Source organism: Chinchilla lanigera, unplaced genomic scaffold, assembly GCF_000276665.1.
Source record: "Chinchilla lanigera isolate Chin_1 unplaced genomic scaffold, ChiLan1.0 scaffold00023, whole genome shotgun sequence".
Lineage (NCBI taxonomy): Eukaryota > Metazoa > Chordata > Mammalia > Rodentia > Chinchillidae > Chinchilla > Chinchilla lanigera.
Window position 1 is genome coordinate 11,138,119 of NW_004955424.1, and position 15,023 is coordinate 11,153,141.

Below are 15,023 nucleotides of genomic sequence, written 5' to 3' on the forward strand. Positions count from 1 at the left end.
TGTAATCCCAGCACTGGGAAGCTGAGGCAGGAAGATCTCTGCGAGTTCAAGGCCAGCCCGAGGCACAAGTGAGTTCAAGGCCAGCCTGAACTACAGAGTTAGATCCTGTCTAAAAAAAAAAAAAAAAAAAAAAAAAGGCAAATAATTATACAATTTCTATGACAGGAAAATGCTTAATACTAAATAAATAAGCATGATAATTCCAATTTATTTATAAATACACACATATATAGATCAACACAGTACAAGGAAATACTCAGTATACCCCATAATAATAATAACAGCAATTACCTGGTGATGACAGATTTCCAAATAAAAATTTTACTTTCTTCTTTATGTATTTCTAAATTTTCTACAATGCACATTGTAATTTTTATAATTTAAATAAATACTTCTGGTATGATAGCCCAGTAACATTTTCATGACTAAAAACTCTTTTTTAAAATTTCAAAATACCTCTATTATTGTTAAGGATCTTTTTATAAACCTAACTGGGAATTTTGGTTTAATTCTTACATAGTATTTGCACTAGTTTCTATATTGACATTTTCAAAACAGAAGGGCAATAAGACATAATGGATCAATACTAAAAGCCCCAAGTGAATACTGGCACTTAACAAGAACAAGAAAAAATTGTAAATGATAGCCCTATAAAGTAAGAACTACAGACAAAATTCAGAATATTGGTAAAGACTGTGATTTGAATCCGCAGTATCTAGAGACACAGAGGTTCTTTGTTAACTGGAGACAGCCATTCTCAACTAAAAAATGAATTCTGACCACTTCTATGAATTGCTAGTTCAAAAAACAATCCTGAATTTTTTTTCCTTCTTTGGCTCACCCCGAGTATTATTATTTAGAGAAAAAAAAAAGACTCTGAAATGCTCTCTCTTTTCACTTGGCATTGACTTGATTTATAAAATGTGCCTGCTGACTGAACAAAGAGAATTATTCAGAGTCACAGTGTTTAAAGACTACTGCTTGAAACAAAGCATATTAACTGATTACTTTGGATTACTGTAACTCAGAAGTTATTTATGTTGACAAACTATTTTGAAGGATAAAGAGACATTTATGGCTAAAACTCAAAAATCTTTCTTAATGATCCCAATGAATGGTTCAGAGTTTTTGCCAAAAATGTTGATAAAAGCCAAGAAAAATATTCACTAAACTTTTGTTCGGAGCTGAGTGTTGTGGCATACGTCTGTAATCCCAGCACTAGGGTGGCAGAGGCAGGAGGGATTACCATGAGTTCAAGGCCAGCCTGGGCTACACAGGGAGATTTTGTCTCAAAAAAAAAAAAGAAAGAAACAAAACAAAAGACTGTTTTGTTCAAACAGCTAAGTAAGATCTCACCAATTTCAGTAGCAGATAATGATAATTATGACAACTCAAACTTTGTATTTATTTACCAGGTATGTTACTTTGAAGAACTATTACACTATATTTTGTTTCAAAAAAAGGAAAGTCATTAATTTATATATGACTTATATAACTAAAGAATAATTTAATCTGTACAGCTTTTAAAACTTTTCCCGTGGGAGGCCGAGGCAGGAGGATTGCTGTGAGTTTGAGGCCAGCCTGGGCTGCAAAGTAAGTTCAAGACCAATCGGAACTGCATAGTAAGACCCTGTCTCAAGAAAGACCAAAAAAAAAAAAAAAGACTTCTCCTAAAATAAAATCATACATAAGAAAAAATTTCATTGTTAAGTTCTGAGTCCCAATTTTTGATTCAAATAAAATATTGTCTAGAACTATAGATAAATATCAATTTTGTGATAAAGTTTGCAGCACTACTCAGTGAAGGAAGAAAAACCAGTATAATAAATGATGCTAAGTAACTAACTACTAGTTAGAAAATTTAATTTAGATTCCCCTTCTCATACCATTCATCAAAATTAACTTTAAATATATCAAAGAGGAAAAAAATTAAAGGAGAAAAAAATTTTATCTGCTCGCTAAATAAAGAAAGACTGACCTTTAAAAAAATATAATCTGGATCCAAGTACTCTGGAAGGGTAAGGCAGGAGGACTGCACGCTTAAGCCCAGTCTGAGCAATTCAGCAACTTAGTGAAATCCTGTCTCAAAATAAAAAGTAGAAGAAAAGGTCTGTGCAAAAGCCCAGGGTTCAATCCCCAGTACCAGTGGTGATGGTGTTGGTGGAGGATGGATGGATGGATGGATGGATGGATGGATGGATGGATGGATGGATAGCTAGATTTCAAAGCAAAAGATATATAGACCAGAATAGTAGTATCCTACCTGGTAATTGGGCCAAGAATATGAATAAAGGATTTGCCAAAGAAGAAATAAAAATAAGCACTAACCATGAAAAATGTTCAACTTCACTAATGTTCAAAGAAACACAAATTCGAATAATGTATCTTTTTTTGAGACATGGTATCCCTATGTAGTTTAGACTGGCCTTGAACTCACTATGTATCCTAAACTGATCTTGAACTCACAGGATCCTCCTGCCTCAGCCTCCAGAGTGCTGAGAGCGCTGAGATTACAGGTGTGCACCACCACACCTGGCTTAATGTATCATTTGTAAGTTTCAAATTAGCAAAGATTTTTTTAGATTATAATACATTATGGTAAAATTTATGTGAGAAAACAACACTTTCATATATTGCTGGCTTAGGATGTAAACTGGTACACCCTTTCTAAAAACTCCACTAGCAACAGATAATGAGCTATAAAATGTTCACACCCTTTGTAGTACTAATCCATTTCTAGGAATTTTAAGATGATCTAAAATGAGGGCCACAAAGTGAACAAAATACCCACTACAGCAATATAGGTAATAAGAAAAATTTTGGAGTAAACTAAACAAGGTAACAACTTTGAGTTGCTTAGTTTATATGTTCAGAGGATGAGTAACATAATGCCACTAAAATTATCTTTATACTTTTCAAATTATAAAGAAATTCCTATTAAATAAAGATACATGACAAAATTCAGATTCATATCCATGAAGTATAAAATTTAAAAGTGTTACAATACATAAAATCTCCATTGATCTGTTTTATTATGCCCTCATGAGAAAATATCTAGATTTTCAATGAATTTGGAGGGTGTATCGGGGTGGTGTAACCTCAAACACAGTTATGAGGCACAAAAACAATTTGCTGTCTGGCTACCAAAGAATTAGTCATTCTCCAGAAGAGATCTAGACATGATCTATGTCGAACCATTCCACGCTTGCATAATTGTAGATGGCTTGGTCAAAGGAAGCAGCCACAGGAATGTATTTAATAGTCATTACTGACTCCCTTAAACAACAAAGCACTAGCCAGCAAAATGTGTGTGCTTAAGTGTATATGGGTGCGCACGCACACACACACACACACACACACTTACGAGGCTAGAAAGAAATACACAAAGATACTGGCAGTGGTTTTATAAGAAGAGATACTGTAGAACTGCATTAATACAGTAGCCACTAGACACATGGGGCTGTTTACATAAAATTAAATTTAAATTGCCTTTCTTCAGTCACACTAGCCACATTTCCAGGCTCAACAGCCACAACAGCAAGGGCCTACTGAACTGTACAGGGCAGACGCAGGACACTTCCATCGTCATACAAAGATATTTCAGACAGTGCTGTTCTAGACTTATGTTTTCCTTTATGCTTTTTCCAAATTTATTACAATATGCATTGTAGTAGATTCCTCTTTGGTCACAGGCACTCAGGGAAGAACAAGAAAGGCTAAAAAAAAAAAAGAGACAGAGAAATAACAGACATCCCAAGGAAAGAAACGCACAGAAATTCCAACAGCAGGGGTGGGGAAGGAAGCAATTAGAGCAAGAAATCACATGTTCTTCTCTCCCCACTCACCAGCCATTACAGCTGCTGACCGCTGAGCTGGCTCGAAAGGACATTTCCCCCGGCCACTCTCAAGTCTTTCAACCTGCCGGAAACTGGACACATCCTACAGACCAGGAGGGGGCAATTGGTTTAGGGGGTGTGGGGGAGGGGGTTCATGGTGAGAAGCACAAAGATGGTCAGATGAAGAAAAAGCCAATTCCCGTCCAAATCTCCTCCCCGACTACCCTCCCCACCAGCACCTACTCCTGATTCCCCTCATAGTCCTCATTTCCTGTCTCTGCTACCCTTCTTCATCAGTTTATTCCTTTTCCTCTATTCCTTCAGTACCTGTCACTCACATGCCCTGATAAAGGAGCACCCAGAATAGCCCTAGAAAACACTGAGGCTGGATGAGGTATTTCCACTTGCACACTACTAACTGTGAGCTTACAATCTACCAAATAATGTTCTACAGGACGAAGAGGATCAGGGCATACAGCAGGCCTCCTAAAGGCTGAAGCTCTTAGGAAGGTCAAGGAAAAGTGCAAGATCAGTTCAAGTCCAGGGACCCTGAGAAAAAAGGACCATCCCCCGCCGCTACTCCTACTCCAAGGGTGAAAAGACAGGCCCAGAGTCATATATCCAACTGAGGAAGAGAATCCGCAAAGTCAGTGAGGAATGACCTGAAGCTCAGTTCTGAATTTGAGAGTCTGACAGGTAAATATCTTCCTCTTCCAGCAACTCCAGAGGAACTGCCCTGGGTAGGATGTGAGAGTTCCAGCAGGGCCAGCCAGAAGTTGCCTTAGTCTAGCATCCTGTGCTAGAAAAGGTGTCAAAATAACATCTGAAAATGGAAATCAAGGGTGATTTCAAAGTAGGACTGAAAAGAAAGTTCAGTGTAGCTGGTTGGGAATCAAAGTTAGGGCATGGAAATGCAGGCATGCTATCTCCAGCTCACAAACTGGGTGGACCTAAGTATGGCTACAGCTTAATTCCTTTGAGGCCGTTAGAAGCTTAACATGTATATACTACTGGCCCACTTGCTCATCTCTGTTGTAAATGGCCAACAAGCTATTTTACCGAGACACTCTTGAAGACGGACTGTTAAAATGAGATGTGAACCGAGGTCCCCCAAAAGGGGGTATTAGGTCAAAAGAGCTTACTGGAATGGAAGCACCAGCATTTCACTTGTGTGGAAATGGGAGCACCCTCACCTGAGAAGAAAGATAACAGTTCTGTGATTACCAAGATTACCAAGGGCTTGGGCCCCGGAAGTGGAGATCATCACCTGCTCCTGCCTCTCTTCCCTCTCCACTGAACCACGGCAGTAACCTCTTTTCTCTGTGCTGCCGAGCCCTATCTCTACTTTATATACCCACCCCAGCTTTATTCCCCAAAGTATCAGCCAATGACCAGATAGTAGATTTTTTGGGCATAAATGTACAAATTCTGGTTCAATCTATTCATTTTTCACTACTTCCTAATATGATGTCCATTCTATCCAAATCAAATCATCTAATCCTGGAACATACTTTTCCCTGTATCTAGACTGTCCTGTCATGTTTCACCAAAGACTAAAAAGATGAGCCTTTTCTCAGTTCTCAATCTCTTCCATCTTTATGTACCACATGATACCTGATTTACTCTCTTCCTTGAAATATTCTCATTTTTGGCTCTTGCAACTCTACCTTCCTGGAGTCCCTATTCCTACCAAATGACTGTTTCTCTACCTCCTCTTTAGCACTTACATGTGTATCTTAACAACCTATTCAGAGTTCTTTTCACACAGCCTTCAAAAATCCCCTTCATTCTTGTATCTCCAGCCCTTCTATGTAAATCATTCCCTAAAATCGGAGTCTAATGTCTTCCAAACCCTAGTCCATGTTTTTGTTGACTCTAGTCTCTCTCGCAGAGATCAACTACAAACCCCTTGAAACTCAGCATGTCAAAAGTGGTCTCCTTCCAGGTTCTCCCAGTGGCTAAACCCTAATCTTAGAGAAAGTGAGGCTCCCATTAAAAAACTAGAGAGGCTGTGATAGCTGTGTGGTCAAGAGACTTTCCCTAGGTCTTGAAAGTGGCAGATCCTTTCCACTATATTTTCTATTGACATGCTTAGACTCTTCACTGTATTACTGTGTCAGTCAGTAGAGTCTCCCAAAATCAGCTGTAGTGAAGGCAAATCCCACAAGGTGAAAGCCAGGGTGGATAGGAAGGCTCTCATTAGGCAGTGGGGTTGGAACTGGTCCTTTGCCGTTGGTCAAGAAGGAAAGAAGCATATAAAAGACGTCTCCCAGATGAAAAAGAAAGACAGTCCCTGATATATGAAACATGTCACATGGCACAAAAAAACTACAGATAAGGTCTTCGGGGCTACAGGCTGGATTAGTGATACGGAGCAGAACAGAGTCAAACAAATCTAGGCTTAAATTTTGGCTCTGCCTCTGCTAGCTACAGAATCTTAGATAGGACAGCTATTTTCTCTGAACTTCAATTTCCTAGCTTACAAAATGGAAATAAATAACACTTAAGTATCATGATGAAAATTCAGCCTCATCATCAATGTAAAGTACTAGTATCAAGTAAGAAGCCAAAAGTGTAAATAAGGACCAAAATGTATAATGGATATTGGGAAACAGGAAGAAAATGTTCAAATGAGAAGGGGAACAAGGCAGGAGAAGGGAGAAAGCAAAGAAAGGACACAAAGAAAAAGAGAATAGAAGGAAAAATGGAAACAAAGCTTTTGTAAATAAGGAGGGGAAGAAGAGTTGAAGGGAGGGGAGGAGAATGGGGAAAAAAGAGGCAAGATATATCGTGTACAGGTACAAATTCCCTATGATGAATGTGATCATTATGTATATCTAAAATATACCAATAGAATTTTTACTTTTTGTGTGTGTGTGTGTCTTTTTGAGACAGGGTCTCCCTATGAAGTTCAGGCTGGCCTTGAACTCGCTTTGTAGCCCAGGCTGGTCTTGAACTCACAACGATCCTCCTGTCTCAGCCTCCCGAAGGCTGGGATTACAGGCATGCACCACCATGCCCGGTATAATTTTTAAAAATAAAAAACAGTACTAGTATCAAGCCTACAACAGAGTAGATACTCAAGTGGTCATCCTTGTTGTTATCATTGTTGTTGTCATTTATGTCACTGTTGTTAGAAGAGCAATATTTCTCTTCGTTAACTGCTGGAATTCCCTCAACAAATTAAACTAAAATATTTTCCTCCAACGTCTGAGGAGATGACACTGAGGGACAGTACTCCATTGTTAGAACTGGTAGATCCAGTGATTCAACTTCCTTTTTGTAAGAATCTCATTTCAACATGAGCATACTGTTGTGTCTAGATCAACCCTCTCAGAAAAATTGTTATATAGAGTCACTGTGTCATCAGTCTAGAACACGAGAGATTCAAGAACTAAGTATAAGGCAAGAACTTTGTCAAGCAGGCTGAGATTGCCAACTAGCAGAATAAGACAGGTAAAAGCAAAAGAGAATGTTCAAAAAGTCTATACAGCAGGCTCAGGATATGGCTGGAAGAGATAACAGAACTGACCTCTTTCTCCTATAAATAGTCTTTGACCAAGAATAGGCCCTCATTTCATGAACCTGCTATACAGGAAGATTCAGAAAGCCAAACTAGCCAGGCATGGCACATGCCTGTTATTCCAGCACTCAGGAGGCTGAGGCAAGATGATCACTGTGAGTTCGAGGCCAGCCTTGGCTACATAAGTAAGTTCAAGGCCAGTCTGCACTACATGGGGAGACTCTGTCTCAGAAAAAAAAAGTCAAACTGTAAGGAGTATAAATCATAGAACTCTGGCTTCATTCTTTGTTGCTGATATCCCTGAAGAATGGACAGAGGTCAAAGTCACACTAATCCTAATAGATATGTCCAGAATATTTCCCATTTACATACCTTATCTAACAACCATTAGATCACAAGGAAAAACAGAAAACACTATGACACTAACTTGATGATTATACTGTCTCTAAGCCATGGCTCTGATATTCACATCCATGGGATCCATCAGCCTGTGTAGACAGGAAATTAACAAATAGGGCAACAGCAACACCACTACTACCTTGTAAGCTTGTTGAGAACTATAGGAAAACTAGACTCTCAACATTACCTGCTTGGGTACACATATTATTTATACCACCCTGAAGTGGAAAAGCATCCCAGGATGTGGGACCTATCCAGCATTTGTAAAGAGCCCATCACCCACATTATGAAATGGACACAACCTAAGTCCAACTAACTCCAAGGCTGGCCTAGAGGGACTGACTGCAGCAATCCAGCATGGACAGTGGCAGCCTCCTGAGCCAGAGATATGAGGATGGTCTATAATGAAGAGAGGGCCGGGCGTGGTGGAGCACGCCTGTAATCCCAGCACTGGGGAGGCTGAGGCAGGAGGATTGTTGTGAGTTCAAGGCCAGCCTGGGCTACAAAGTGAGCTCAACGCTAGTCTGAACTGCATAGGAAGACCCTGTCTCAGAAAGCAAAAAAAAAAAAAGTTACTATGAAGAGAGGTTTGGAGATACACACGACCAGATCCAGGTGGATCATTGGATCACTGAAGATGACAGAAGTATACAGTCAAGATCTACAGTTAAGAATCAGGATGGAAATGGGAGATGGTGCATTTCCCTGGATACAATAGACATGTGAGGTTTTTAACCCATCCTAAGGCCTATCTACAAGCGTGTGCTGCCACCAGAGGACAAGTGCTGGCTGCTGTGCAACTGACAGAGAAAGCTGAGAGTTTAAGAACAGTCGCTATCCCAAGGATTCACATGGCCATGACTAGAGGAGTGCACGTCCCAAGACTGCCCGGGTGTGAGGGTGGTGAAGCCAGGCCTTCACCAGTAATGAACAGGATCCAAAAGAAAACATGAGAATGGAGGTGAGGGAAGGTGGCAAGAGAGAGGCATAAACTGTGAGGGCAAGAAACAGACTTTTTTTTTTTGTCTTTTTGAGACAGTTTCGCTGTGCAGTTCAGGCTGGCCTTGAACTCACTTTGTAGCCCAGGCTGGCCTCAACCTCATGGTGATCCTCCTGCCTCAGCCTCCCAAGCACTGGGGTTACAGGCCTGTGCCACCATGCCCAGCAAAGAAACAGATATTTGCTATACTGATTAAGAAACAAATCCAGGCTTCCTGGCCAAAGCATTCACAAAGCAAGGGAAATATGAGTTCCTGGTTTTTGAAGTCTCTTTTGAATCTGTCCTCTCTCCAGCCCAACCAGCATTCCTAACTTCCTCCCTAACTATCCCACTACATCTCTTTTTATGCATGGTACACCTCACCCTCTACAGACAACCTCCCTTTCCCTCAGCATGCTACCCTTCCTCAGTAGCTGACAAAAACTCCCTCCTGTGAAAACACCCCCTACCCCCAAAGCTGTTCATGCATAGTGGTTGTCTTAATCACATCCAACATGGTCACTCACTGAAAACCCTTCCCAGCCTCCCACCCACAACCCCAAACAACTCACAATGGTGCAGGCTCCTTCTCCCTCTCCTCCCACCCCTGTCACTCACAATAACCCCGCACTTCGGATCAAAAGCGAAGGTGCCACAAGTGAGGAGGTGAGAGGCATTGGCAATGACGAGAATCTGGACAAAATTGTGACATTCATCCTGAGGGTCAGAGATGGTTAGAGAGAATCAGAAGCGGCAAGTATGCAGAAGGGTAAGCTAGAGTCAAGACAGTTAGATGCAGCTCTGGGAGCGGGGTGATGGGTGATGGCAGAGTGTTAAGAGTCCTTGCCTGAGCCCTTCATGATGGGAGCAACAGGGGACTGACCGCAAATCAAGGCTGGGCCAAGGACTCAGTGAACATTCAGGACAGGGCCAGGATTTATACCTACCTCTCTCTTGCCCTTCTTCTTACAGTTCTGTCTGTGAGCCTCAGGCACCATCCAGTCAATCTGAGAAAGGAGACACGGCTGTTTTCTGCAGATTCCCTCCACCCTCAACTCCCTCAAGATCAAGGTAGGGTGAGACAGTTCCATAATCCCCATCAATCGGGAACTTCTGCGCTCCACCTAAACTATTGCTTCTCAAACTGGAGGTCACCGCCCATTCATGAGCAACAAAATCAATTGTGAAACCACAAACAACACTGTTCTTAATGAAATACAGTAGCACATATCAGAATGTAGTAATGAATCTAGCTTACCCTTCTGCATACTTGCCGCTTCTGATTCTCTCTAACCATCTCTGACCCCCAGGATGAGTTGTTTGGGGTGGTGGGTGGGAGGCTGGGAAGGGTTTTCAGTGAGTACTGAAAACTACTGTGAGCAGGAAACTTCCCGCAGTACGTGTTTGTGTACTGGGACACAATACCATTGGGTAGTCAAAAAAGTTTGAAAGCCGCCTCACTAAATATGACAGTTCTAATAATCCCTCTAATGTACTGTCCCCTGAAACCTGGTCACTGTGTCCTACTCCCCATTACCATGAACCTCTCCGGTAGCCTCCCCAGTCACCACAACCCCGTCACACTCAGGTGAGACAATGAAAGAGCAGCCCCCCATCACCAGTTATAGCTTCAGTAATGAATCCCTCCACCACAGCCTATACAACTATGAATCTAGCAAATGCTTTTGGGCACTCATGTCCGCCCACTCTCATCTCTCACCCTGCGGGGTCTCTCCCCTGAGAAGGGCAGAGATAAAGCGAAGATGCTGTCCCGGGCGCCAACATAAAGTGTCTGGGTAGCAGGATCCACAAGGAGAACAGAGTAATTGTACGTATGAGGGACTGCAAACCTGGTGAGATAGGAGTCAGCCTCTGGCGGAAGAGAGAAGAAGGAGAAATGATATCAGCCACTGATTCATAAGTTCTGTGTCCACAAGGGCAAAGCCAAAGGGGCCAATTTTTGTTTCCATCCAAGTACCATTTATTTGGCAGCCACTGGGGAAAAAAACAGAGCCTTGACAAGTCAATCATCTATGTTTCCACAAAGATAGACAACTGATGAGACTAGAATACTTAGCACACAATCCAGTCAAGGATGCTTTTTCTATGAAAATGAAACACCTTATTAAAATAACAGCATTAATATTAAGTCTGTAATTTCTGCCCATAGCACTATAATATACAACTTGAAACTATCAAGGTACAAGTACTTTCCTAATTTTTTTGTTGTCTTTTTGAGACAGGGTTTCACTATAAAGTTCAGGCTGGCCTAGAACTCATTTTGCAGCCCAGGTTGGCCTTGAACTCATAGCAATCCTTCTGCCTCAGTCTCCCAAGTGCTGGAATTACAGGTATGTGCCACCATGCCGGGCCACTTTGCTAATTTTTTTTTTAAATCACTGCTGCATAGTAATTTCCTCTTGCTTAGAAATGCTTTATTTATTTTTCATTCATTTATTTATGTATGATACTAGGACTTGAACCCAGGAACTTCCCACTGAGCTACATCTCCAGTCTTCCCCACCCACTTTCTGAGACAGTGCTTACTAAATTGCTAAACTGCCCCAGCTAGGCTAGAACTTGTGATCCTCCCATCTCAGCTCTCCAGAGTCCTGAGATCACAGGCACGCACCAACCATGTCTGGCTGAAATGTTTCACTCTTCTGCCAACACATCAGGAGTCTGTCTTCTCTCTTGTCTACAGTTCCACCCAAACAGACGGAGTGTATAGTGGAAAGAGTATGTATTCCAGAAATAGTCCAGCCTTAAGTTAAATGTGGCTCTTCCACTTACCAGATGTTTGATCCTGAGAAAGTTCCTTGCCCTCTCTGAGTCTCTTTCCTCATCTGGAAAACCACCATCCAGGGTTGTTGAGAAAATTAAATGAGATAACATACACAGAAACACCTGGCACACCTTGTGTGTTTTACAAATGGACCCTTTCTTCCTTAGGCATGGGTTCTGTTTTTGCCAAATATAAAACTCATATATCAGCTTTAAAAACTCTTATCTAGTCAAAGATCATACAAGTAACTTTTCATGAATTTACCTTCTTAGCTTGGCCTTTGGCTCTGGGGACTCTACACCGGCACCAGTACAGCTCTGCTCTACCCACTTTGTCTGCTCAAGTGCTCTCCAGACAGTAGACTGGCCACCAGACCATTCATTCTGAGATATCCTGACCTAAGCCCCACCAGCCTCATCCTTCCCCACACTCCCACACTCCTCTCTGGCTATATTCTTTCTACTCTCATGCTTAGTACAGGCCCTGAAATATCCAGCCTCCTTTCATATCTCCAAGGCACTGTTTCACCTTGCCTTCTAGGCCCCTCTAGATTCCTGGACATCAACTCAGCCTGGCAATGTTAACTATGTGGATATTGCTCCAGCACGAATTGAAATCCCAACCTCTGACCACAACTTTGCTCTCTGGAGCCATAACATCCCTACCTGTCACTCGCCTATGTATAGATTCTAAATTACCACGGACCAGTTCTGGGAGCTTTCACCAACAGGTTGTACTCTCGGCTTCACTGGTTCTGTCTGCCCAACGCGTTAATACTGAGAAGAAGCAAGGTCCACGCCACAGTAGTGCCCACCTCAGCAGCCTCTAACGTGTGAGTAACTACCTTTAACCTTGAGGCTTCCCCTGGCTTCTTCCACATCTTTTCAAAGAAACATGACCCTCCTCTCCTTTTTCTTTTTCTTTTTCTTTCTGAAGATTCTCAAAATCATTTACGCAGAATTTTCCATCAACTCACTGAATGGTTTCCCAACATTTAATGTCGTGAAGGGGCAGACGGATCAGGGAGCCATGAGGAATTTCAGAGATTAAGACGAATCCGGTAATGGGAGGACGGGAGGTGGCGTCAGAGATGGGAGAGGCCTGGGAAACGGTTACGAAGACTAAGGTTGTGAGCAGGGCAAGAGTTTTGGGTGACTGTGAGAATGTGAGCGATAACAGGTAAGTCGGGACGGTGGAGCTGGGGATAGAGGTCGGATCCAGGGAGGCGGCTGGGTTAGACTGAAAGAATGAACGGGCTGGTGCGAAAGGCTTCCACCTGAAGTGATGGACGTGGGTGTACTGCGGGTGGAACAAGACAGGACAGGAAAGGGAGCACTGAGACACATGGACAGCCTGCAGCAACCCACTCCCTCCCTGGGCCTCCGCGTCCGTCTGCACGGCGAGGGACTGAGCGGCTCTGGGAACAGAGGCTGAGGAAGCAGCCTGGGCGTGTCGCGTAGCCGAGGTGCGAGGGGTGCAGCGGCGCCGCGTGGGGATCTCATCCGGGTTCCAGACGAGCGTGGGCGCCGCGAGACGCTGTGCACCGCGTTGGGGCGCCCGGGGGCCGCCGCCGGGCTTGGGGATGGGGTGGAGATGACACCTGCGGGCGAGGGCTGGGCGCGGTGCGAGGGAGGGACTGAGGGCGAGGGCGCCCGCGCCTTACCCGAGATGGGAAGCGAGGTCCTGGGCACCGAACGTGGGACGCGGCCGGACACGGGGCCGCCCAGCACCACGAGCAGCAGCAGCAGCAGCGGCGGGAAGGGCAAGGTCAGAGACGGCCGGGGGCCCGGGCGGGGCCGCGCAGCCCGGGCCGGCATCTCTGGCTCCGCCTGGCTGTTGGGTGCGGTGTGTCCAGCCGCCTCCTTTCAGAGCCGCCGCGGCGCGGGCCTCGGCCCCACTCGGGTCTCCTCGGCAGAACTCGGCCTGCGCCGCGAGCGAAACAACCTGGCTCCGCCCCCTCCAGAGAGAGAGCAACGTTGGATCGCTTTCTTCCTCAAGCCAATCAGAATTGAGCAGGGGCGGGGCTACGGAAAAGAGGCACAATTTAGGCAGAGGCGGCGCTAGACACAGGTGAAGGTGGGAGTCGTACTGGAAGTGGGCTGGGGACGTCACTCTCAGGAGCGGCGAGTTTGCCCCCTGTCGCTCGAAAACCTCAAATCCCTGTATCTGTACTGTAGGGGAAAATACGTAAGTGGGTAGACGCGCCAAATTCCTCGGAATTACTACGCTGTACTGAACACAGCGTAACACACACAAAGAGATGATGACACCTTTAGGGAACTCACTGCAATGAGCCTCTCAAATGTAAACAAATAACTGCGAATAGATAAGTGTAACACAAAGCAATTATGTTTTCTGTAATAACGTGTGTCAAAAGGGGTAGATTTTTGTCTGAGAAAGGAGGGTTTCACGGAAGAAGAAACATTTGAACCGAGTCTTCAAGGATAAGTAGGCCTCTGGAGGTGAGGGTCAAATACTGGCTATGGACAGCACCACTTGAATAACCTACAGAGAAGGCAAATGCAGGTCCTGAACACAACTATCCCCCTGATCCTAATCCCAATTCTTTCTTAAAGCACATAGTCCTCTAATTTATAGTCTTGCAGGTAATTATTGGTTTCTCCTCTTTCACCTACCTTTGTATTAGTTATCTAGGCTGCACAAAAATGTAACAAATTAACTTCAAAACTTGGTGCTTCAAAACAATAAACATTTATCTTCTACAGTGTCTTTAGGAGTGGGTTAGCTGGGTGCTCTGGCTCTGGTTTCTAATGAGCTTACAGTCAAGATATCAAATATGGCTGCAGTCATCTAAGGGACTAACTAGAGCTGGAGATCTACTTCCAAGATGTCTCCCATGCCTGGCAAATTGGTGCTGGTTGTTGGCAGTTGTTCTCCGCATAGATTTTGTGGGGTTGCTTGAATGTCCTCACAACATAAGATGGCTTCCTCGGAGCAATTTACCTAGAAAGGCAAGGCAAAAGCCACACTATCTTCTATGACCTAGCTTCAAGAGTAACATTCAACTGCCACATTCAGGTGGTCACATAACCCAACCCTAGTGCACTGTGGGAGGTCCCACTGCAAGACAGACTATGAGGATTTCAGTTATCCATCTTGGAGGCTGACTGCCATACCCATATGTAAATTTCCACCATGTCCTGATAATTTTGATTCATAAACAGTGTAAGTCCATCCTTTTCCTTCCATTGCCATCATAGTTCAGAACTTATTTTCACTTCAAAATGTTAAAGTGGGCTGGGTGTGTAGTGCATGCCTATAATCCCAACACTCAGGAGGCTGAGGCAGGAGGATTGCCCTGAGTTCGAGGCCAACTTGGGCTACATAGTAAGATCCTTGTCCAAATAAAAGTTAAATGTTTCATTTCAAAATGCTAACTGAATGCACATGCCTGTAATCACAGCACTTGGGAGGCAGAGGCAGGAGGATCTTTGCAAGTTTGAGACCAGCCTAGGCTACAAAGTGAGCTCAAGGCCAGCC

The 15,023-nt window shown here is 43.6% G+C and overlaps 1 protein-coding gene across 4 annotated transcripts in view; it reads right to left on the minus strand.

Annotated features, from left to right (window-relative positions):
• Positions 1 to 14,791, minus strand: part of Sema4f (sema domain, immunoglobulin domain (Ig), transmembrane domain (TM) and short cytoplasmic domain, (semaphorin) 4F) — a 29,584-nt gene extending 14,793 nt beyond the window's left edge. For 2 of the 4 annotated variants that reach the window (XM_005385481.2, XM_005385478.2), the window contains exons 1-5: positions 13,186 to 14,789; positions 10,458 to 10,609; positions 9,685 to 9,744; positions 9,356 to 9,454; positions 3,846 to 3,939 (exon numbers count right to left, since the gene is read on the minus strand). In XM_005385481.2, coding sequence (XP_005385538.1) covers positions 3,846 to 3,939; positions 9,356 to 9,454; positions 9,685 to 9,744; positions 10,458 to 10,609; positions 13,186 to 13,339 — 559 coding nt within the window. In that variant the 5' untranslated portion in view covers positions 13,340 to 14,789. Of the gene's footprint in view, positions 1 to 3,845; positions 3,940 to 9,355; positions 9,455 to 9,684; positions 9,745 to 10,457; positions 10,610 to 13,185 lie in introns of all 4 variants that reach the window. The other 2 variants (XM_005385479.2, XM_005385480.2) reach the window with 2 other exon arrangements.
• Between the last annotated feature and the right edge of the window lie 232 nt (positions 14,792 to 15,023).